At 42.9% G+C, this 25,213-nt stretch overlaps 1 protein-coding gene across 1 annotated transcript; it reads left to right on the forward strand.

The window, feature by feature from the left end:
• The first annotated feature begins 1,666 nt into the window (after positions 1 to 1,666).
• Positions 1,667 to 24,632, forward strand: nkpd1 (NTPase, KAP family P-loop domain containing 1). Its single transcript, XM_068019229.1, has 5 exons — positions 1,667 to 1,701; positions 5,444 to 5,573; positions 5,702 to 5,819; positions 6,747 to 6,875; positions 22,927 to 24,632. The coding sequence occupies exons 1-5, from the start codon at positions 1,667 to 1,669 to the stop codon at positions 24,630 to 24,632; spliced, it is 2,118 nt and encodes a 705-aa protein (XP_067875330.1).
• The last annotated feature ends 581 nt before the right edge of the window (positions 24,633 to 25,213 follow it).

Raw genomic sequence — 25,213 nt, forward strand, 5'->3', positions numbered from 1 at the left:
AAGTTCATTAGCGATAGTCAGCACGGTTTTGTGATGGGTAGGTTGTGCCTCACAAACCTTATTGAGTTTTTCGAGAAGGTGACCAAACAGGTGGATGAGGGTAAAGCAGTGGATGTGGTGTATATGGATTTCAGTAAGGCGTTTGATAAGGTTCCCCATGGTAGGCTATTGCAGAAAATACGGAAGTATGGGGTTGAAGGTGATTTAGAGCTTTGGATCAGAAATTGGCTAGCTGAAAGAAGACAGAGGGTGGTGGTTGATGGCAAATGTTCATCCTGGAGTTTAGTTACTAGTGGTGTACCGCAAGGATCTGTTTTGGGGCCACTGCTGTTTGTCATTTTTATAAATGACCTGGAAGAGGGTGTAGAAGGGTGGGTTAGTAAATTTGCGGATGACACTAAGGTCGGTGGAGTTGTGGATAGTGCCGAAGGATGTTGTAGGGTACAGAGGGTCATAGATAGGCTGCAGAGCTGGGCTGAGAGATGGCAAATGGAGTTTAATGCGGAAAAGTGCGAGGTGATTCACTTTGGAAGGAGTAACAGGAATGCAGAGTACTGGGCTAATGGGAAGATTCTTGGTAGTGTAGATGAACAGAGAGATCTTGGTGTCCAGGTGCATAAATCCCTAAAGGTTGCTACCCAGGTTAATAAGGCTGTTAAGAAGGCATATGGTGTGTTAGCTTTTATTAGTAGGGGGATCGAGTTTCGGAGCCATGATGTCATGCTGCAGCTGTACAAAACTCTGGTGAGACCGCACCTGGAGTATTGCATGCAGTTCTGGTCACCGCATTATAGGAAGGATGTGGAAGCTTTGGAAAGGGTGCAGAGGAGATTTACTAGGATGTTGCCTGGTATGGAGGGAAGGTCTTACGAGGAAAGGCTGAGGGACTTGAGGTTGTTTTCGTTGGAGAGAAGGAGGAGGAGAGGTGACTTAATAGAGACATATAAGATAATCAGAGGGTTAGATAGGGTGGATAGTGAGAGTCTTTTTCCTCGGCTGGTGATGGCAAACACGAGGGGACATAGCTTTAAGTTGAGGGGTGATAGATATAGGACAGATGTCAGAGGTAGTTTCTTTACTCAGAGAGTAGTAGGGGCGTGGAACGCCCTGCCTGCAAAAGTAGTAGACTCGCCAACTTTAAGGGCATTTAAGTGGTCATTGGATAGACATATGGATGAAAATGGAATAGTGTAGGTCAGATGGTTTCACAGGTCGGCGCAACATCGAGGGCCAAAGGGCCTGTACTGCGCTGTAATGTTCTAATTCTAATTCTAATATGAATGAGAAATCATGCTTGATGAACCTGTTGGAGCTTTTGAGGATGTTACTAATAGAATTGATAAAGGGGAGTGGGTGACTGTAGTATACTTGGATTTTCAGAAGTCTTTTGATAAAGTCCCCCACAGGAGGTTGGTTAGCAAAATTAAAACACATGGGATAGGAGGTAATATACTGGCATGGATTAAAGATTGGTTGACAGACAGTAAAAAGAGAAAAGGAATAAACGGATCATTCTTGCATTGTCAGGCTGGGGTACCGCAATGATCAGTACTTGGGCCCCAGCTGTTCACAATATATATCAATGATTTGGATGTGGGGACCAAACATAATATTTCCATGTTTGCAGATGACACAAAACTAGATAGGAATGTGTGTTGTGAGGAAGATGCAAAACGGCTTCAAGGGATTTGGACAGCCTTGGTGAGTCAACAAGAATGTGGTAGATGGCGTATAATGTGGAAAAATGTGAGGTTATCCATTTTGGTCGGAGGAACAGATGTGCAGAGAATTTCTTAAATGGTATGAGATTAGAAAGATGTACAAAGGGACCTGGGTGTCCTCGTCAATAAGTCACTGAAAGCTAACATGCAGGTGCAGCAAGCAATTAAGAAAACTAATGGTATGTTAGCCTTTATCGCAAGAGGATTTGTGTACAGGAGTAGCAAAGTCTTGCTTCAATTGTATAGAAGCTTGGTTAGACCGTACCTGCAGTACTGTGTGTAGTTTTGGTCCCTGTACCTTAAGAAGGATAGAGGAAGTGCAATGAAGGCTCACCAGAAATAAATACTCAGCAGATCTGGCAGCATCTGTGGAGAGAGAAGCAGAGTTAACGTTTCAGGTCAGTGACCTTTCATCAAGACTGGTAACTTTGCTTCTCTCTCCACAGATGCTGCCAGGCCTGATGAGTATTTCCAGCACTTTTTGGTTTTACTGGATTTCCAGCATCTGCAGTATTTTGCTTTTGTTTTCGAAGGTTCACCAGACTTGTTCTCAGGATGGCCGGAATGTCCTATGAAGAGATACTGGGGAAACCTAGCCTGTATTCTCTAGGGCTTTGAAGAATGAGTGGTGATTTCATCGAAACTTACAAAATACGTAAAGGCATAGACAGGGTAGATGCAGATAAGATGTTTCCCCTGGTTGGGGAGTCTAGAACTGGGGAACACAATTTCATAATAAGGAGGAAGCCACTTAGGAGAGAGATGAGGAGAAATTTCTTTACTCAGATGGTTGTGAGTCTTTGGAATTTTCTACCCCAGAGGGCTGTGGAAGCTCAGTCATTGAGTATATTTAAAGCAGAGATTGACAGATTTCTAAATACCAATGACATAAAGGGATATGGGGATAGTGTGTGGAAAAGGCATTGAAGTGGATGATCAGCCATGATCATATTGAATGGCAGGGCAGACTTGATGGACTGAATGGCCTACGCCTGCTCCTATGTTCCTGTGCTAGCACCCTGAAAATCACGGCACACCACATAGGCATAATTTTTAGCAGTTAACAAATGTGAAAGTTTCAGAAGACATTCAGTAGTTAAAAAAGTTAATCTGTGCTGTTTAATTTCAGTGATGTGTGCCAGTGCTAAAACACTTGCTTTGGCTGTTTTTTTTCATTGCACTTCACTGTTGTAGTGACTAGTTTACTTTGAACATTCTAACTTTTTGTGGAACTGATTGCACGTGAGCAAATCAAGAAGTTAAACTTGCATGGTCTTCCCTGTTTCAATTACTTTACATTCTAAACAAAGAGTTGGAGTATGGTGAGATAGCATGCAATGTGCTCAAGACTGCCAGTTTAGATTTGCAGGGAACAATTTAAATGTTAACAAGAAACGCTGGAAATACTCAGCAGGTGTGGCAGCATCTATGGAGAGAGAAGCAGAGTTAAAGTTTCAGGGTCAGTGACCCTTCTTTAGAACTGGCACATATAAGAAATGTAAAACATTTAAGCAAGTAAAGCAGGGGGTGAGAAAAGAGATAACAAAAGAGGTGTTGATAGGACAAGGTCACAGAATAGCTGACCAGAAGGTCATGAAGCAAAGGCAAACAATATGTTGATGGTGTGCTGAAAGACAAGGCATTAGTACAGATAGGGTGTTAATGGACTGAAAATTGAGCAGCGACAAGCACAAACATGATTAAAAACAGTGGGTAGGCACAGTAGAAACAAACTGAACAAACTAAAATAAAATAAACACAAAAAAGAAAAAAATTCTTATATCTGCCAGTTCTGAAGGGTCACTGACCTGAAACGTTAACTCTGCTTCTCTCTCCACAGATGCTGCCAGACCTGCTGCGTATTTCCAGCATTTCTTGTTTTTATTTCAGATTTCCAGCATCCATAGTATTTTGCTTTTATACAACTTAAATGTAGTTTTGCTGGGCCTTTGAATTTTTTTATTCGTTCATGAGATATGGGTGTCGCTGGCTGAGCCAGCACTTATTGCCCATCCTTAACTGCCCTTGAGAAGGTGGAGGTGAGCTGCCTTCTTGAACTTCTGCAGTTGTGGTATAGGTACACCCACAGTGCTGTTAGGATGTTTTGTTGTAATAATAGACTGCAAACTAAAGGCATGTGTATGTTTATTAAGGGAAGTATTAAAACTGGCCGCAAGTGATTCAGCCGCTATTTTGCGACCAATGTCTTGCTACATTCTTTGAGCATATTAAGCTGGTAATTCATTGTGTATCCTCAGCTGGCATAATTAAATCACAAAAGTCCTTTTGTGTTGTACCACAATGTGTTGTGGTTTAGTCAACACCTGCAGGAGAGAAAGGCTGCAGGGAGGGAGGAGTGGGAAAATTAAAGACAAAAGTAGGTGGGGATCCGACCTCATAATCATTGCACATTGGAAAATTCTAGGGAAGCTTTGTCTATATTAAGCAACATGAATTGTAAAGCTAGTTGAAGGTAGATTAACCCTGCAGTGAAATCATTCATGCAATGTTACACACCTGCTGCCTGTTATAGCTTCCTGACACAGCCTTTTGACAGATTTTAGACTTTGTTCCTTGAAGATACCTTAAGATGCTTAAGTGCTTAAATTATGTTTTTTTTTCATCTTAAATTACTGTTGCACTTTGTTCATAAGACATTGGGTCAAATCTTGCTGCACTGTTATTTATGCACAAATCAACCAGTAAATTCAGGGATTAAGAGATACACTGTGAATTGTGAAGCACCAGAACTTGCTGGTTGATTTACTCTGCCCCACCATTTGCTTTGCAAAAACAGCATCTTGCCCTTAACCTCCCATTTATTTTAAGAACTTGCTTCATTTGCACATTAATTGCTCATTCAACTCAACACCAAAACTTAGGGCTTGTACATAACTATGTAAGTACCCTTTTAATGAGTAGAAACAGGAATTTTAACTTTTAAAATGATGACGGCCTCTCGTTAATTATTCACAAATTGAGAGGAGGCCCCGATGTCTGAAAATGCTGGTGTAAAATTTAAAAGTGCAATTAATTTGGAATTAATAGTAATTAGGCCAAACTCACACAAGTTCCTTCCTTGGCATTTGATAGAGGTATTCAAAATCATGAGGGTCCTGGACAGAGTAGACAGGGAGAAACTGCTCCCACTCGTGAAAGGATCAAGAACGAGAGAATTATGGTAACTGGCAAAAGAAGCAATGGCGACATGAGGAAAAACTTTTTCATGCAACGAGTGGGAAGGATTTGGAATGCACTGCCAGAGAATGTGGTGGAAGCAGGTTCAGTCAAAGCATTCTAAAGCGAATTAGATAGTTACCAGAAAGGAATGTACACGGTTTGGGGAGAAGGCGGATGAATGGCACTAAATGAATTGCTCACTCAAAGAGCCAGTGCAGACACAATGAGCCCAATGGCCTCTTTCTGTGTTGTAACAATTCTGCTGATTCTGTGAAGTAGTGAACCCTCAGGAATAGTGTTGTTTGGTCCACCGCAATATTTGGATTAGCGCACTACACGCCCCGGGAGTTGTGGAGTCTCTCCAAAATCCAGTAGCAACGTAATGCTGAATGTGTTGCTGCTACTGGCACTGCAAAGTCTGGCCCAAGAGCGGATGCAGGAACAGAGACCCGGGAGTGGATGTACTCAGATATTTGACGTGACAGGCCAAGTTTAGAAGGCTGTTAAAAAAGCATATGGCATCCTTGATTTTATTAATATAGGAATAAGTACAAAAACAAGGAAGTTCTGCTAATCATTTATAAACCACTGCTTAGACCACAGCTGGAATATTGTGTTCAGTTCTGGGAACTACACTTTAGGAAGGATGTCAAGGTGAGAATGCAGCTGAACGTGAGAATCCCCTGGGGAAAATACGCCCCTGCACTAAGTATGTCCTATCCGAAACCTGCACGGAACCACCTTCTTTTCTATCGCTGGAGTCTTTGTCAGCTGATGGCAAATTACATAAATACCCGTAGCAGCAGAATACAAGCACTCTCATGTTACAGAAGTTATCTATAACCATCATTAGCATTTGCCTTTGCTTATCTCTACTGAAAGCAGCAGAAACTAAGATGTCCAACAGTGAAAACAGTGGTAAGAAAATGTTTTAAGTCTGCCTCAAATAACACAATTTTTTTTGCATTAGGTTGGTCAGTCAATTTACTGCTGTTGTGATGCAAATGAATTCTCCTTTGTGTGTCTAACTTCAGTAACCGCAAGTTCCTTCAGCTAAAATATTAGCTGTGCAGGTAATTTCATTTTTATCATGTCTCTCACAAATCTAAAATGCTAAAACTTTTACTTTAGATTGTTCCAAATGTGATTATTGTTCATCATTCATCTCCATTCCAGATAGAGTAATGAAAGTGGACGTCATTGAATCATTCAGAATGCTGTAAATGTGGATGAATTAAGAATGGCCTTCCTCATCTGTAATTATTTTGTGATCTTTTGTTGTTGAAGCCACCCAGTATAATCCTACTCTCCTACTCACTCTCCATACCCTTTAATATCCTACCTAGCCTAATCCCACTCTCCTGCTCCCTCCCATACCCTTTATTATTTTACCCAGTCTAATCCCACTCTTCTGCTCACTCCGTATACCGTTCGACATTCCTCATTTTCAAGCAACTAGCTAATTTTCTTTTAGATATACTTATGGATTCTGCTTCAACAACAGTTTTCATTTAGAAACACACAGAGTAACAATGAGATTTCTACTTATGATAATAAAGGTGGAATTACAAGCTAATGTTCTGAAAATGGGTGTTGGTTGAATCAAGTCCATGGCTAGAGGAGAAACTAATGTGGCCACCAGAACTGGGCTCCCTCAAAATCCTGGCTGAGTGTAGTGGGGAGGAGGTCCGAAGAGCCCTGGTGGCAACATTTTGCAGCGCACAGCAGGATGAATCATGAGGGAACAAAAAGGGGATGACCCAGTTATAAGGGTTTTGCTGAACTGCTGGTTAAAAATCAAAATAGGTCAATGAATTACTCCTTTTACTGCATTGATTTTCTCAGGTCAAACAGAGTACGACATTTATGCACGCTGCCTTGGTAAAGCCCTGTGCTACGTTCCCACCCCCATGACAGTAGGGTTATATGCACCCTGGGGATCTGGAATCAATCGCCTTCTGCACAACGTACAAAGTAAGTTCACTCTGTTTTGACGTTTTCACCCAAATCACTGGGACAGAAAGAATAGTTTCAGTAATCTCTTATCCATCTCAAGACTTCAACTTACATACCCAGTCTGTTTGTTTTATAAGAGAGTGATTTATCCTTGTCCTTAATGCAAGTTCGAGGCCTAGGAAACACCGAGATGTCTGATTAATATTCTTTATTTGTCAAATGAGTGCTACAACGCATCACATGCAATGCCCATGAGACTGATACTGGAAGTAACTTGTGCCATGGACTCATTGGGCATCATAAGCGTTCTGAGTAGAACTTATGTGGTTAAGGTTATAACAAAGGGTTGTTACTCCTGACAGAAACAATAACCTCCACTCAGATTCAGGTTTTAAACAACAAGCTTTAATATACATTGATTAATAACAGTATTGTCGTACAGTATTACGTTAAATGGCGAGCAATTGGTTGGTAATGAACTGGAACTCGCTGCCTGCAAGGGTGGTGGAAGCGGAGACAATCAATGACTTCAAAAGGAAATTGGATGGCCACTTGAAGGAATTAAACTTACAGGGCTAGAGGGATCGAGTGGGAAGTGGGACTGACTGGATAGCTCAGTGGAGAGGCAGCATGGACCTGATGGGCTGAATGGCCTCCTTGTGTGCCGTAAATGATTCTATGACTCTAACCTGTTTATTTTGCCACAAGGATTTGTTCAGACTTGTAGGAGGAAAAGTTTGCTTGTGTAGCACCATTTCTAGCAGCACTATACAGATTAATGTCGATTCCCTGGGGGCAGGCAGCACTATGGGCCGCACCACGTTCTCCATTAATATCACTGAAAAACACCGCGCGGACTGCACAGTTATCAGCCTGTGGCACTGCCTACCCCCAGGGAATTGAAGTAGTCTGTGTGTGCAAACAAATTTCTCCCTCTTTGACCTGTAAGAGAAACATGTCCTGCTCTTCCACTATTCGGCTAACTTGTGTCTACACACAACGTATACCTCGCTTCCAATTTTTCACCCTTTATGTCTGTTCGACAAACTTTGTTTTTGATTCTTTAAATGCTTAGGCCAAGTAATCTTGCAGGTTTTTTTCATATGCAGTATGCATTTCGCAACTTCCCCTTATCTTGGTATGGGCTGTCTCTTGGCCTGGATATTTATCATTCTCTGTCTTCTGAGTTTCTAAACTGTCTTTGTTCATTCTTTCCCCTTTCCTCTACGCTAGCTCTCTGGATAAAATGCTAAGGCCATGCATGTTGATACTTGGACCAATGAAACCATTTTAAAATCTTCTAACAAGCATGCTGTCATGACTGCTCACACGAGGCTCAGCATGGCGAGATAGAATCCCTGTGGGGCTCCTGTGTGTGCTAATGGGGTTAATCACATCTCCCTAATATGGCGCTTTTGCATCTAAAATGCACAGATACATTCACTAATCCCTCCACCTTGAAATGTGCCATTCTTCTTATACTGCTTGTGCAATGCCATCAATCTTTGTAGCTTTTCCTATTAATTGAGTTACCATACCAGTCAGACATGGTCTTCTAACTTTTTTGTCGACTTGACATATTTTATGACAGCTCTATTTATGCTTTACACTCCCCTTCTAATATCCAGACTATCTGGTGTCGAGTCAGTTTGTCAACATTCCTTTCCCATTTCTTCATATAAACTATTGTTATATTCCATGTGTTGCAACATCCAGGCAACTGATTAACCCATACAACTACTACAGAGTTAGTTTAATATATATATATATATATATATATATATATATATATATATATATATGCTACATCACTATTTTATCTTGTGTGGCTACTCACGCACACTACTTTCATGTAAAACTTTACTGAAGGCTTGCTGGAAATTTCGGTACACCACGCCATAAGGTGTTTCAGTGTGTACTTGGGCTTCTACTTCCTCAAAAAAGCCAAGAGGTTGGTCAAGTACATTACCCCCTTCTGAAACCATGTTGGATGCCACTTACTGTACAGAGATAATCCCAAAATTTATTCCTGATTCTCAATACCATTTTACATAGAAAATAGGAGCAGGAGCAGGCCATTCAGCCCTTTGAGCCTGCTCCGCCATTCATTATGATCATGGCTGATCATCCAACTCAGTAACCTGTTCCCGCTTTCGCCCCATACCCTTTGATCCCTTTAGACCCAAGAGCTATATCTAACTCCTTCTTGAAAACATACAATGTTTTGGCCTCAACTGCTTTCTGTGGTAGTGAATTCCACAGGCTCACCACTCTCTGGGTGAAGAGATTTCTCTTCATCTCAGTCCTGAAAGGTTTACCCCATATCCTTAGACTATGACCCCTGGTTCTGGACTCCCCCACCATCGGGAACATCCTTCTTGCATCTACCCTGTCAAGCCCCGTTAGAATTTTATAGGTTTCTATGAGATCCCCCCTCACTCTTCTGAACTCGAGCAAATGTAATCCTGACTGACATAATCTCTCCTTATACGTCAGTCCCGCCATCCCAGGAATCAGTCTGGTAGACCTTCGCTGCACTCCCACTGTAGCAAGAACATCCTTCCTCAGATAAGGAGACCAAAACTGCACACAATATTCCAGGTGTGGCCTCACCAAGGCCTTGAAAATTGCAGCAAGACATCCCTGCTCCTGTACTCGAATCCTCTCGCTATGAAGGCCAACATACCATTTGCCTTTTTTATCGCCTGTTGCACCTGCATGCTTGTCTTCAGCGACTGGTGTACGAGAACACTCAGATCTCACTGCATATTTCCCCCTCTCAGTTTATAGCTGTTCAGATAATAATCTGCCTTCCTGTTTTTGCTACCAAAGTGGATAACCTCACATTTATCCACATTATACTGCATCTGCCATGCATTAGCCCACTCACTCAACTTGTCCAAATCACCCTGAAGCCTCTCTGCTTCCTCCTCACAACTCTCCCTCCCATCCAGTTTTGTGTCATCTGCAAATCTGGAGATATTACATTTAGTTCCCTCATCTAAATTATTAATGTATATTGTGAATAGCTGGGGTCCTAGCACCGATCCCTGCGGTACCCCACTAGTCACTGCCTGCCATTCGGAAAAAGACTCATTTATCCCGACTGTTCGTTTCCTGTCTGCTAACCAATTTTCTACCCATTGCAATACACGATCCCCAATCCCATGCGCCTTAATTTTACATGCTAATCTCTTATGTGGGACTTTGTCTAAAGCCTTCTGAAAGTCCAAATAAACCACATCCACTGGGTCGCCCTCATCAACTCTACTAGTTACATCCTCAAAGAATTCTAGTAGATTTTTCCAGCATGATTTCCCTTTTGTAAATCCATGCTGACTGCTCGATTCTATCACTGTTCTCTAAGTGCTCTGCTATAAAATCTTTGATAATGGACTCTAGAATTTTCCCCACTACTGACGTCAAGCTGACTTGTCTATAATTCCCTGCTTTTCTCTACCTCCCTTTTTAAATAGTGGGGTTATATTAGCTACCCTCCAATCTGCAGGAACTATTCCAGAGTCTACAGAATCTTGGAAGATGACCACCAATGCATCCACTACTTCTAGGGCCACTTCCTTAAGTACTCTGGGATGCATACCATCAGCCCCTGGGGATTTATCAGCCTTCAGTCCCATCAATTTCCCCAACACCATTTCTCTACTAATACTGATTTCTTTCAGTTTCATCCCTCACTAAGCCCTGTGTTCCCCAACATTTCTGGTATGATATTTGTGTCCTCCTTTGTGAAGACAGAACCAAAGTACGTATTTAGTTGGTCTGCCATTTCTTTGTTCCCCATAATAAATTCCCCCGTTTCTGACTGTAAGGAGCCTACATTTGTCTTCACCAATCTTTTTCTCTTCACATACCTATATAAACTTTTAGAGTCAGTTTTTATGTTCCCCGCAAGCTTGCTCTCATACTCTATTTTCCCTTTCTTAATCAATCCCATGGTCCTCCTTGGCTGAATTCGAAACTGCTCCCAATCTTCAGGTCCGTTGTTTTTTCTGAAAAATTTATATGCCTCTTCCTTGGATCGAGTGCTATCTCTAATTTCCCTTGTAAGCCTTGGTTTGGCTACCTTTCCCGTTGTACTTTGGTGCCAGACAGGGATAAACAATTGCTGCAGTTCATCCATGCGCTCTTTAAATGTTTGCCATTGCCTATGCACCGTCATCCCTTTAAGTAACGTTTCCCAATCCGTCATGGCCAACTCGCGCCTCATACCATCGTAGTTTCCTTTACTAAGATTCAGGACCCTAGTCTCAGAATCAACTACGTCACTCTCCATCTTGATAAAGAATTCTATCATATTATGGTTGCTCGTCCCCAAGGGGTCTCGCACCACTAGAATGTCAATTATTCCTCTCTCATTACACAATACCCAGTCTAGGATGGCCTGTTCTCTAGTTGGTTCCTCAACGTATTGGTCCAGAAAACCATCCCGTTTCCACTCCAAGAATTCCTCCTCTACGGTACTGTGACTAATTTGATTTGCCCAATCTATATGCAGATTAAAGTCACCCATATCGCATGCATCTCTAATTTCTTGTTTAATGCCATTCCCAATATTACCACTACAGTTACCAACAACTTATATTTATACAGAGCCTTTAATGTAATGAAACGTTCCAAGGTACTTTCCAGGAGCATTATACTAAGTATGACATTGAGTCACAAAAGTAGTTATTAGGTTAGATGACCAAAAGCTTGGTCAAAGAGGTAGATTTTAAGGAGCATCTTAAAGGAGGAAGAGAGGTGTCGGGATGGTATTCCAGAGCTTGAGGTCTGAGGCAGCTGAAGGTGTGGCCACCAATGGTGAAATGATTAAAATCAGAGATACACCAGAAGCCAGAATTACAGTAGCACAGATATTTCAGAGCATTGTGTGGCTGGAGGAGATTACAGAGATAGGGAGGGACGAGACTACGGGGGGGCGGGGTGGGATTTGAAAACAAGGTTGAGAAATTTAAAATCAAGACTTTGCTTGACCAGAAGCCAATGTAGGTCAGTGAACACAGGGATGGGACCTAGTGTGAGTTAAGATAGGGAGAGCAGAGTTTTGGATGATGTCAAGTTTACGGAGAGTAGAATGTGGGAGACAAGCCAGGAATGCGTGAGGTAGTCAAGTCTAGAGGTAACGAAAGCATGAATGAGGCTTTCAGCAGCAGATGTGCTGAGACGGGCAACGTCAGGTGATATTTCAGAGGTGGAAATAGGCAGTCTTAGCGAATGCACAAATATGAAGTAGGAAGCTCATCTCGGGGTCAAATGTGACACCATGGTTGCGAACAGACTGGCTTAATCTCAGATTGTTGCCAGGGAGAGGGATGGAGTTGGTAGCTAGGGAATGGAGTTTTGAATGGGAACCAAAAACAATGGTTTCAGTCTTGCCAATATTTAATTGGAAGAAATTTTTTGCTCATTCAGTCTTCTTCTTCGGCAGTCCCTCGGGATCGAGGATGACTTGCCTCCACTCCAATTCGATGGATTCAGAGATGGCTGATAAGTCCAATGCATGATCTGCCACATGAGGGGCAGGTGGTGCTTAAAGGGTCAGTTAGATGAGTAGTTTGGAGGTTTGTGCATTCCCTCCGATGCCTCAACTTCACCTCCACATGTTCCCAGCAAAGTCCCTCGAAGCGTATGATGCATTCTGGAATGAGCTTTCTCCATCTAGGACAGTCATGAGTCGGACTCCCAAGAGTCGACATGTTTGATCTCTTCAGGAGTGCTTTGAGGACATCTCTAAAGCCTTTCTGCTGTCCTCCTGGGAGTCTCCTGTTGCGACCAAGTTCTCAGTAGAACAACTGCTTTGGGAGTCTGGTGTCAGGCATACGACCCAGTCGGATCAGGGCACAAATTTTATGTCCAGTATTTTTCAAAAGATCATGGGTAATGTGGGCATAACCCAGCTAAAGTCCTCAGCCTACCATCCACAGTCACAAAGGGCTTTGGAGCAGTACCACCAGACCCTAAAGACAATGATCAGGGCAAACTGCTATGAGTGCCCCCATGACTGGGGGACAAAGGGCTGGGATTTCTTCTGTTTGCCACCAGAGACTCACCTAATGAGTCCACTGGCTTTAGTCCCTTTGAATTAGTGAGAGATCCTCTAAAACTAATCAAGAAGAGGAATCAGGCAAGCCCTCTAACTGCTAAGAATGAGGAAAATTAATTTTTCCACATGAACATTGATTTTAAACTGTTGTTGAAGAAAGAACTTATTTTAAAAAACAATTGGAGACATTGGCTCGAGAGAGACAATCGCATATCAACAGACAGTATAGATAGGGCAGCACAGTGGCGCAGTGGTTAGCACCGCATTGCTCCAGCAACCCAGGTTCAGTTCTGGGTACTACCTGTGTGGAGTTTGCAAGTTCTCCCTGCGACCGCATGGGTTTCCTTTGGGTGCTCCGGTTTCCTCCCACAGCCAAAGACTTGCAGGTTGATAGGTAAATTGCCCCTAGTGTAGGTAGGTGGAAGGAGAATAGTGGGAATGTGGTAGGGAATATGGGATTAATGTAGGATTAGTATAAATGGGTGGTTGTTGGTCAGCACAGACTCGGTGGGCCGAAGGGCCTGTTTCAGTGCTGTATCTCTCTATGACTCTACTTCAAGGACAAAGGGGCTATTCCCTGCTCCAATTTAATCCACAATGGACTTTTGATTACCAGACATTGAAGCATTCCAGGTTTACTATTAAGATGGCCAAATACACAAACAGACGTGGTCAGACCAGTTTAGTCACATGACTGGCTGACTGTAGGAGTTTTTTGAATTTGAACTAGCCATAGGGTTAAAACTCATAAATCTGTTTGCTCCTCGACTGAGAACATCTCTCTCCTGTCTGCTCCCATCTCTTTCTCATGGAACAAAAGACCCACTGAAGACAAGTGTGCTCAAAGAGAGAAAAGTCTCCTACATGAACAAGGTTTAAGAAGAATACTCGGCCTCAACGAATGTATTCAGGACAGTTTGCCAGAAAAATATGTTATAGAACCAGCAAGATAACAAGCCGTACTGGATTTAGTGGTGAACCAGAATTAGTTAATAATTTGACAGTAAGAGAGCAGCTTGCAAATAGTCACTACAATATGATTTAACTTGATATTAGGTTTAAGAGGGGAATAGAAAGAAAAATTAAGCCAAACTTTGAAGGGGTGAGAAATAAATTGACCACAAGAAACTGGGCCAAGCTGTTAATGATTAAACCTACAAACAAACAGTGGAAGGTATTCAAAGAAGTAGTTAATACAATACAAAACCAGTACATACCCCGAAAAGGCAAAGGCTCCACTTGTGCATTTAGGGAAACATGGTCAACATATTAGGTTAGAAACTGAAAAGTCTTACACATATCCAAGGAAAAGTGGAAATCCAGTGGACTGGGAGAGCTATAAAAGTAGCAACGAAAATAATGAGAGGTGCAAAAGGAATATGGAAAAAATTGCAAGGGATATTAAAGCTTTCAGCAAAAGTTTTTATAAATATATTAAGAGAAAGAGAGAGGCAAATGGGAATGTGGGTCTATTTAAGATGGATACAATGAGACTATAATGGATAAGTAAATGACAAAGTTGTTAAATGAGTACTTTGTATCTGTTTTCATAATGGAAGAAGACCAGTAAATCATAGAATCATAGAAATTCACAGCACAGAAGGAAGACATTTGGCTCATCATGTCCGCACTGGCCAATAAGCTGCCATCCAGCTTAATCCCACTTTCTAGCTCTGGGTGCGTAGCCTTATAGGTTGCAGCGGTTAAAGTGCATATCCAGTAATTTATAAATGTTTTGAGGGTTTCTGCCTCTCCACCCTTTCAGGCAGTGAGTTCCAGATCCCCACCACTCTCTGGGTGAAAAAAAGTTCCTCAAATCCCGTCTAAATCTCCTACCCCTTATCCTAAATCTATGCCCCCCGCCACCCCCCCCCCCCGGTTATGGACTCCTCAACCAAGGGGAATAGGGTTTTCCTATCCACTCTATCTACATCCCGCATAATTTTATACATTTCAATTAGGTTTCACCTCAGCCTTCCCTGTTCCGAAGAAAACAACCTTAGTCTATCCAATCTTTCCTCATAACTAAAATTCTCCAGTCCAGCCAACATCCTCGTAAATCTCCTCTCTACCCTCTCCTGTGAAATCATATCTTTCCGACAGTGCAGTGATCAGAACTGCACGCAGTACTCCAGCTGTGACCTAACTAATATCTCAGACAGTTCAGCATAACTACCCAGCTCCTATATTCTATGCCTCGGCTAATAAAGGCAAGTGCCCATTATGCCTTCTTGACAACCTTATCTACCTGTCCTATGACCTTCAGGGATCTGTGGACAGGCACTCCAAGGTCCCGCTGTTTTACTACACTTCTCAGTATCCTACCATATATTGGGTAGACCCTTGCTTTGTTAGCCTTCACAGAATCACAGAATAATAGTGCAGAAGAGGCCCTTCAGCCCATCGAGTCTGCACCAATGCATTAAAGACACCTGACCTGTCTACCTAATCTCATTTGCCAGCACTTGGCCCATAGCCTTGAATGTTATGATGGGCCAAGTGCTCATCCAGGTACTTTTTAAAGGATGTGAGAAAACCCGCCTCTACCACCCTCCCAGGCAGGGCATTCCAGACCGTCACCACCCTCTGGGTAAAAAGGTTCTTCCTCAAATCCCCCTTAAACCTCCTGCCCCTCACCTTAAACTTGTGTCCCCTCGTAACTGACCCTTCAACTAAGGGGAACAGCTGCTCCCTGTCCACCCTGTCCATGCCCCTCAATCTGTACACCTCAATCAGGTCACCCCTCAGTCTTCTCTGCTCCAGCGAAAACAACCTCTATTCATAGCTTAAATGTTCCATCCCAGGCAACATCCTGGTGAATCGCCTCTGCACCCCCTCCAATGCAATCACAACCTTCCTATAATGTGGCGACCAGAATTGCACACAGTACTCCAGCTGTGGCCTTACCAAAGGTCTATACAACTCCAACATGACCTCCCTGTTTTTGTAATCTATACCTCGATTGATAAAGGCAAGTGTCCCATATGCCTTTTTCACTACCCTATTAACCTGCCTTTCTGCCTTCAGAGATCTATGGACAAACACGCCAAGGTCCCTTTGTTCCTCGGAACTTCCCAGTGTCAGGCCATTCATTGAATACTACATTGAAGCCTTGTCCAAATGCATTACCTCACACTTCTCTGGATTGAACTCCATTTACCATTGTTCTGCCCACCTGACTAGTCCATTGATATCTTCCTACAGTCTACAGCTTTCTTATCAAACACACAGCCAATTTTTGTATTGTCTGCAAACTTTTTACTTATACACACTACATTCAGTGCTATGAGGGAACATAGAAATAAACCAAGGGGAGGAACTTAGTGGATTTCAAATAAGTTTTAGAAAATGTTAATTGCGAAAACCACCCCAGGGTAGTAAAAGAAAATCGGTGAGGAAATTGCCGATGAAATAGTCATAATTTTCCAAAGCTCTCTAGATTCAGGAATTATGCCTTTTGATTTGAAAATTGCAAATGCCACTATTATTTAAGAAGGGAGGGAGGGTAACTACAGATCCATCAATTTAACATTAATTGTTGGGAGGTTACTGGAATGTACCATTAGGGAGAGAGTGACAGACTACTTGAACAAACATGAATGTTCCTGTGTTCAAGTTCTTCCCTCATTAGTCCATTTACCTGGGTGTTGACTTTTGCAATTGGACATTGCCAGATGATGTGATATTTAATATTATTGTCACCATCACCCAGCAGTGCCAAGATCTCATTCAATTGTGAAGCAGACGTGAAGAGCTGAATGGCCTGTTCCTACATATAGCCATTTCAGAGAAATATAAAATTGGCATGCCTCAAAAAAACACAGAAGAATAGGAGAGATGTTTTCCACACATACCACTATATTGTGGAATAGATACTGATAAAAGCTGCCTTATGCCTCTGAGCTGCTGATCTCAGCTACTGGGATGTCCCGGGTTTGTGAAAGATACTGTATAAATGGAAGTTCTTTCTTTCTACAGAATATTATAGATGTTAGCAAATGGAAGGACATTTTAAGCATTAATAGTACAGAAAGTTCAATTTATTCTTAGTGTTATGACCAGGTGAGAAAGAGGTCTAGGGTTCCCTTTCAGCCTTCACCTGGTCTTACTGTAACAGGGTTTACTCTTCAAACACACAGTGTTTTTAGCTTCCCCTTGGTGAATCCTTGTTCACAGCTTTCCAATTATAAGGCAAAGAAACCAGCACAAACAGGGTTTCTCAGGTTTAAAGAAGAGAAGCTGACATTTACTAAACTTACACCTCAACTCTAATTCTGTTAATGCCTACGGATACACAACGTGCCCACACTAGCATGCATACACAATACACACATGCAAATAGAGATAGAAAAGAGAAGAAAAATCAAGTGGAAAAGTTTGAGGCAATATCTGAAGAGCTGTTATTATGGTTTTTCAAGCTCACTGTAGAGTCCTTGATTGTAGGTAGATCTTGCTTTTCGTTGGGGCCCAGCATTCTTCTTAAACCTTGTTCACTGTAGGAGACTTTTGTCTCTTGGGGTTCATGTGTCTTCAGTGGGTTTTGGAGTTCCGTGAGAAAGAGATGGGAGCAGCCAGGAGAGGCCTTTTCAATCTAGGAGCAAACAGCTTTATTTTTTTAATTTTTATTTAGAGATACAGCACTGAAACAGGCCCTTCGGCCCACCGAGTCTGTGCCGACCAACAACCACCCATTTATATTAACCCTACAGTAATCCCATATTCCCTACCACCTACCTACACTAGGGGCAATTTACAACAGCCAATTTACCTATCACCTGCAAGTCTTTGGCTGTGGGAGAAAACTGGAGCACCCGGTGAAAACCCATGTGCTCACAGGGAGAATTTGCAAACTCCGCACAGGCAGTACCCAGAATCGAACCCGGGTCCCAGAATTGAACCACTGCGCCACTGTGCCACCCTTTCTGCAGACTCTCAGTTCAAACTGTACAATTCAGAAACCCCCAAGTGGCCAAGCAGGTTAATCATGTGACTCTGTGTATTGTATCATCTTAGCAGGAAATGGAATGCGCTTTCCTGCCTTCAATGTCTGTTAGTATGTAAAAGTTTTTTTTCCAGCCAAGGTCTGGCAGTTCTTGTAACAGGCCTTCTCTTCTTCTGACCAACAATGTGAAATTAATGTTCATGTGGCAAAATCAATATGCCTCATTCTTGGAAGGTGGGGGCCTGCATGACACCTCCACACTCAGGGGAATGGAATGCAATTTGAGAAAAGCGCATTTCATTAAAAGGGTTAGAACCATAGAAAAATTATGGTACAGAAGGAGGCCGTTTAGCCCATCGTGTCGGTGCTGGCTGAGAAGAAAAAAAAGAAACTAGCTGGTTGAGAGAAAATATGCTACAGAAAAAAAACAGGCATTTCTCTCATTTATTCATAAATCCTAAAGCTTATTAAAATTGTCTGTTTTTTCTTGGTGTCAGTCTGCTTTAATTGCCCCCTTTTTGGCATCCCAGTAAACATGTGGTTCTTTGGGGAAGTTTTTCTTCAGTTTGTCCATTGCCATGATTGCCTAGGGTCTTTGTTCCTGTTGAGGTCTGCTAAGTGAGGGGAAGGAGAAGGGGTCGAGTTAGATTTAATTAGCTCTAAATTGGAATTTTTTCCAAGAGAGTCAGTAGTGGGCGGGTCCATCCTGAACTCTCTTTCAGTGCTTTGCTGAGTCATGCAAAGGCTTTTGACTTCAGGGGATGGGTGGTTCCCTTTTCCTCTGACTGTGGGGGAGGATTCTTTGTTAATCTTTCCTTTGTTCTCTGGGACACTCCTGCCTGCAGGTATTTGTGCAGACTCTACTGCACTCCCCTATGGCACTTCGATTAGGTGGGGCATCACCCTCACAGTTTCTCTGTCCCCTAGATTGATTTCTTTGTCTCTGTAGGTTCCTGAAAATGTGGTTAGCAACGCTTGTGGGTGCTTCTAGAGTCTACATTTATGTAGGGGGCCGTGGGGTCTAATTTTTCACATTTCTCGGGGTTGGCTGACTGGACAGGAGGGGTTTTCATCGAGATCCCTCCTGAACTTCCTTTAACTTGCCCTCTTGGTCACTTTTTGCCCTTCCCTGTCTAACATTTTGCCAGCCTTCTGCCTGCCTGTCCCTTTTTGTTCTTGGTGGGGGTCCCTTACAGTTCACCAGTTCTCTGCTGGAGGTTCCTCCTAACACCGATACAGGACTTAGGGGTACAAATTTCACTGTAGGTTGGGGCTTCCCCTCAATCTGGCACATATGGAAACTCCTGCAGTACTCCACCACATTTTTGTGGAGTTTTGGCCAGTCAAACTACTGTCTAATGCTGGCTTTGTACCAGCATGTACAGCCACTGTAGTCTTGTGGGCTCTAAATATTTCTCTCCGGTGCCATGTGGCACCACTAACTGGTGAACTACTGTCCACTCCTTGCTCTCAGGTCTGTGAGGAGAACTCCATTTCCTCATCAGTACCCCATTCTTTGAATAGTAGCAATCAGGGACTCCCTCTTCTTGACTTTCAGACTGGGCAGCCTGTGCTGACTCTTGCAATACTGGGTCAGCTCGCTGAGCCTCAGCTGGGGAAAATCCATTTAATTCATTCCCTGGGTCTCTTAACTTTCCAAAGAAAGTCTCGGGCAGTCAGATGTAATGGTCATCTGCCTGCAATACCAATGCAGTCTCCTCTGGGGGAGCGAGTTTGATCATGGCCTGATCCACTACACATTCAGGAAAACTGTAGGGGTCCGTCTCCCACCACTGCCCTGTCTCTCTGATCTCCTGCGGTCACTACTGGGGGGGGCTACCATCTTCACCCCCGTCAGATCATTACCTAGGGGCAGGTCAACCCTGCCCACAGGCAAACTCGGGACAATCCCTACAGTCACCGGTCCTGAAACTAGGTCCCATTCCAGGTGCACCCGGTGTACAGGTACAGGCATACAGGTACAGGCATACAGGGGTGGCACAGTGGCGCAGTGGTTAGCACAGCTCCAGTGACCCGGGTTCAATTCTGGGTACTACCTGTGTGGAGTTTGCAAGTTCTCCCTGTGTCTGCGTGGGTTTCCTCCGGGAGCTCCGGTTTCCTCCCACAAGCCAAAGACTTGCAGGTTGGTAGGTAAATTGGCCATTATAAATTGCCCCTAGTATAGGTAGGTGGTAGGGAAATATAGGGATAGGTGGGGATGTGGTAGGAATATGGGATTAGTGTAGGATTAGTATAAATGGGTGGTTGATGGTCGGCACAGACTCGGTGGGCCGAAGGGCCTGTTTCAGTGCTGTATCTCTAAACTAAACTGCCCTCCAGTACCATTCACCACCATTCTGGTATTCACTGTACTCTCTGGGGGAAAGGTCAGGCCTTTTCCCAGTAAAAGGGATCTAGTGGCCCCTGTGTCCCTGAGAATCACTATGGGCTTGTTTGCCCCACTCGAGGGTAGGGGTTACTTTCCCTTCTGACACAAAACCTTGATAACTCTCAGGAATCCTATTAAATTTTCCTGCACTTGCAGCCGTAAGCTTCTTGGGTCTCACTCTTACTGCAGTTAAAGCCTCAGCTTATTCTGCTGCGCTTTCCATCAGGTTCCCTTCTTCACTGAGTGGGTGTGCCCTGATTAACCCTACCAGTTTTCCCTTTAGTTTCCAGCAGCCAGCTCTTAAATGCCCTGCTTTATTATAATGGAAGCACACAGGTCTCCGGGTCTCACTCTTTCTCAGAGCACCTTCCTTTTTGGCTAGAGGAGGGTCCACTGTGTGTCCTGCTTTCCTTTCTCTCCCAGGACTGCTTGGGCTCCTATAACCTTCACACCCTTTGTCCTTTTCAGATTTAAGGGGGTGATTAGGAATGTTACTCCCCTGGGAAACCGACTTAGAAATTAAAGCAAACTCATCGGTCAGAATGACCGCTTGCCGGGCTCTCTGGGCCTGCCGCTCCTCTACACGGGTCTTTATGGAGAGGGAGAGAGTATTTAAATTCCTCTAGCAGAATTACTTCCCCGAGATCCTCATAGCTGAGCTGTACTTTAAGAGCCCTCAGCCATTGGTCAAAAGCCAGCTGCTTACTTCTTTCAAACTGCAGATAAGTTTGATTAGCTTGCTTCTTGAGGGTTCTAAACTTTTGGCAATAGGCTTTGGATACTAATTCATATGCCCCGAGGATAGAATTTTTGATCAGTTCATAAGTTGATGAACTCTCATCTGGCAACAGGGAATAAACCTCATGGGCTATTCCAGTTCGCTTGCTTTGCAGTAAAACAGGCCAGATCTCAGTTGGCCATTTTAGCTGCCTTGCCAGTTTCTCAAAGGACACAAAAAATACTTCTACATCTTCCTCATTGAATTTTGGAATTAATTGAGCTAGTTTTAATAATTCTGTACCCAGCCCTGAATTACACTCCTCCATATTGGCCATGCTTTCACTGGGGTTACTCTGTCGCCCCCTAGTTAACTCAAGCCTCTTCAACTATTTTTCTTCCCATTCTTTCTGGAATATTCTTTCTCTCTCTATCTCCTGCTTTTTATTTTCTTCACGTTCCTTCTGGAAGGCTCTTTCTTTCTCCCTCTCCTGTCTCTTTCTTTCTCTTTCCCTGTTTGCTAATTCAAGTTTCCTTTGTTCCAATTGTATCTTTGCTTACAGTACCCTGTCTGGGTCTGCTTCTAACCCTGTTTCTGCTTCTTCAGATTCAAGGGAAAAATGGCCACGAGCCTTAGGAGTTCAGACTTCCTCGCCTTGCCATGTACAAGTGATTCCACACTGCTCAGCTGTTTTTCTCAGCTCCTCCATAGACAATGTTTTTAACTTATCTCAAGTTACTTCACCCTGGCTTGGGGAACCACTAGCTTCAGTTGCAGACATGCTAGCACACACAACCACAAGAAAACCTGTATTGAAATCTTGCTCTTTTTGATCGGGAACAATTTGGCTTTCCGCTTCCAATTTCTCTTGTTTGTCTGTGGGTACAATTCTGGATGCTAGCACCCACATTTCTGTTATGACCAGGTGAGAAAGAGGTCTAGGGTTCCCTTTCAGCCTTCATCTGGTCTTACTGTAACAGGGTTTAATTTTTAAACACACCGTGTTTTTAGCTCCCCCTTTGTGAATCCTTGATCACCGCTTTCCAAATATAAGGCAAACAAACCAGCACAAATAAGGTTTCTCAGGTTTAAAGAAGAAAAGCTGAAATTTATTAAACTTAAACCCAAACTCTAATTTGGTTAACACCTACGGATACACGACGCACCCATGCGAGCATGCATACGTGATACACACATGCAAATAGCAGAAAAGAGCAGAAGAAAAATCAAGTGGAAAGGTTTGAGGCAATATCTGAAGAGTTGTTGTTACGGTTCTTCGAGCTCACTGTAGAGTCCTTGATTGTAGGTAGATTGTGTGTTTTATTGGGGCCCAGTATTCTTCTTAAACCTTGTTCACTGTAGGAGACTTTTGTCTCTTGGGGTTCATGTGTCTTCAGTGGGTTTTGGAGTTTTGTGAGAAAGAGATGGGAGCAGACAGGAGAGGCAGTGGCGAGCCAGAAAGGAGAGGTCTTTTCAATCCAGGAGCAAACAGCTTTCTACAGACTCTCAGTTCAAACTGTAAAATTCAGAAACCCCCAGGTTGCCAAGCAGGTTAGTCATGTGACTAACTGTCTGACCACGTCTTGGCTCTGTGTATTGTATCATCTTAGCAGGGAATGGAATGCGCTTCCCTGCCTTCAATGTCTGTTAGTATGTAAATGTTCTTTTTCCAGCCAAGTCTGGCAGTCCTTGTAACAGGCCTTCTCTTCTTTTGAGCAACAATTTGAAATTTAGTGTCCATGTGGCGAAATCAATATGCCTCATTCTTGGCACGTAGGGGCCTGCATGACATTAGTTTGATTAGTTTTGCTTGGATTGACACATATTGATCAGAAACTGTGAATCAAAGATGGTGCACATTCTTAGCTGAGGTTTATAAATGTCACCCTAAACACGAAGAGTTAAATTTATGTTTGAAAAGTTAACATGTGTGTTGACAATGTCATCCTTTTATAGAACAAATGATAATAGAAGTGCTTAGCAGAGAGAAGAAGGAATTTTTGAGGACCAAGGAGAAGCCTCGGCCAGCTACTGGTCTTGGATTTGTTTCCCTTTTGTGCCATTTGGTTTTCCTCCAGCCTCAACTGACAGAACGGCATGAAAAGCGGAAAAATGTCAGATTCATATTCATTCAATTCAGTGCGTGGGAGTTTGCAGGCAGTGAAAAGTTGTGGGCTGGGCTCATAACCACATTGTGTGATAACATTAAAAACCAGTTTGGATGCATTCCAACCAGCATTGTTAGGGCTCTTGGCCATCAAAGCACTGTTCAAAAAAGTGACTCAAACTGTGAGTGGGTGCCTAAAAAACTCCTGGGAATTCCAGTATGGCTTATTTTCAGTTTTCTTCTATTGCTGGCTCTGGTACTAGCACTAGTCGTCTGTTTGTATGGCTTTTCCATTGGTGAGATGGGGAATGATTACATGGCAGCCGTTGAAGGAGTTGGTTTTGGATTAATTGGATGTTCTGCTCTCTTTACAATGAAAAGTTCCATCATGGTGGGCAAGAATATTTTAGTCAGCCAAAAGGACAAAATGGAAAGCCTGATGAATAAAACAGACTTCAGCGCTCAGCTGGGGTTCATGCACGATGTTAAGCAAGAAGTTAAAGTTCTTACAAACTTCATTCATTACCTGGAAGTCTTTGAACGAAGGAAGATTCGAGTGGTGCTGGAAATTATGAGCCTTGACAGGTGCACTCCAGATAAAGTTGTCGGAGTCTTAGATGCTATGAACATTCTTCTTTCAGATGCAGACGCTCCTTTTATTTCAGTGCTGGCTGTTGATCCTAGCATCATTGTAGCCTGCGTGGAGAAATCTAGTACTCTCAAAGGTATCGCAGACAATGGCTATGAGTTCCTTGACAGGATTGTGACACTACCATTTTCTGTCCCAAAAATGGACATTCAGACCAAACTCAACTTTATTCGGCAAGTAGTGGAAGGCAAGAGTGCTCTCATGGAAGACAGCCCCCAGCTGCCTAAACAACTTGAAGTGAACAGGTTTCAGGAAAGGTCGGAAATCATGCCACTGATTAATGTTTCTAGTGGACACAACCAACCTTCTAAGAAAGGAAATGGGAAAATTAACTCAGGTCATCTGATCCGAGAGGCCTATCAGTGCTTAATGGACAGAAATAGCAATCTCCATGAGTACATTGAAGAGAACTTCCTGCAGATGAGGAGGATAATAAACATAATCCCAATTACGGTGAGGCTCATGATGGGAAATAATGTTTCAATGAGCTCCTTTCCTCCTCAGCGAATTGCTGCCTGGGTTATTTTAGCCAGCTGCTGGCCATGCCGTCTCAGTTGGATCTGGCAATGCTTGGAAGATGCTGAGCAAAGGAAAGAGTTAAGTGAAGAAAAGGGTATTAACGACGAGATGTCATTGTGGACCATTTATGAAAACTCCTCAGATGGGTTGATGTTAGTACAATCCAGTATCGAAAAATTATTGACACTGGATGGAGATCCCGAAATCTTTCAGAAGTTTTTATCAATCAGTTACAAATTTACCGTTAAAGATGCAAAAACTATCCTGCCGCATACAATTAATCTAGATTATTCCTTAAAGAGGAAGATGGAATTACTTCTTGGAAGCAGATTGTTGGGGGCCAGAGGGAAAAATGCAATCACATCTCCTGCCAACGAAAGGTCATAGAGCAGGAAAGTAATGATTTTAAAAAAATCAACACACGAGTTTAATCCTCTACAGGTTATTGATACCTCAAGTATACCACCCCTGACTGTTGAACCATACTGACCCAAACATACAATAATGATCAAGGATTTGAGGCAGGCAAGAATGCATTTTCCTATGAACTGATCATTTGGAGATTACCTAAATCATAACACCAGCAACAAGAAAGTACACTTTGTTACATTAATAAGTACACATGTGAAGAACCTCCAGCATTAGTTGATGAATTAAATTTCACTGCTTTTTGTACAGGTTTCATCAAAATTCACACCTTGATAAGTGATTGGTTAAATTGCCTAAACTAATGCCTTAAAGCATTGACGCTAGCCACAGCTCAGTGGGTAACATTCTCACCTCTGAGTCACAAGGTTGTAGAGTCAAGTTTCATTCCAGAAACGTCAGCACAAAAGATCTAAGCTGATACTCGCAGTGCAGAAATGAGGGAGTGTTGTACTATTGGCGATTCCGTCATTTGAATGAGACATTAACCAAGGCCCTGTCTGCCCTCGCAAGTGGACATAAAAGATTCCGTGGCACCATTT

Source organism: Heterodontus francisci, chromosome 40 (assembly GCF_036365525.1).
Source record: "Heterodontus francisci isolate sHetFra1 chromosome 40, sHetFra1.hap1, whole genome shotgun sequence".
Lineage (NCBI taxonomy): Eukaryota > Metazoa > Chordata > Chondrichthyes > Heterodontiformes > Heterodontidae > Heterodontus > Heterodontus francisci.

Bases quoted from the DNA above. Each gene is read 5' to 3' on its own strand.
- nkpd1 (XM_068019229.1), top strand. From the start codon at position 1,667: ATGCAAAACGGCTTCAAGGGATTTGGACAGCCTTG. The intron at 1,702-5,443 runs GTGAGTCAACAA...TTATTAATATAG, and splicing joins AAGGGATTTGGACAGCCTTG to GAATAAGTACAAAAACAAGG. The intron at 6,876-22,926 runs GTAAGTTCACTC...ATCCTTTTATAG, and splicing joins CCTTCTGCACAACGTACAAA to AACAAATGATAATAGAAGTG.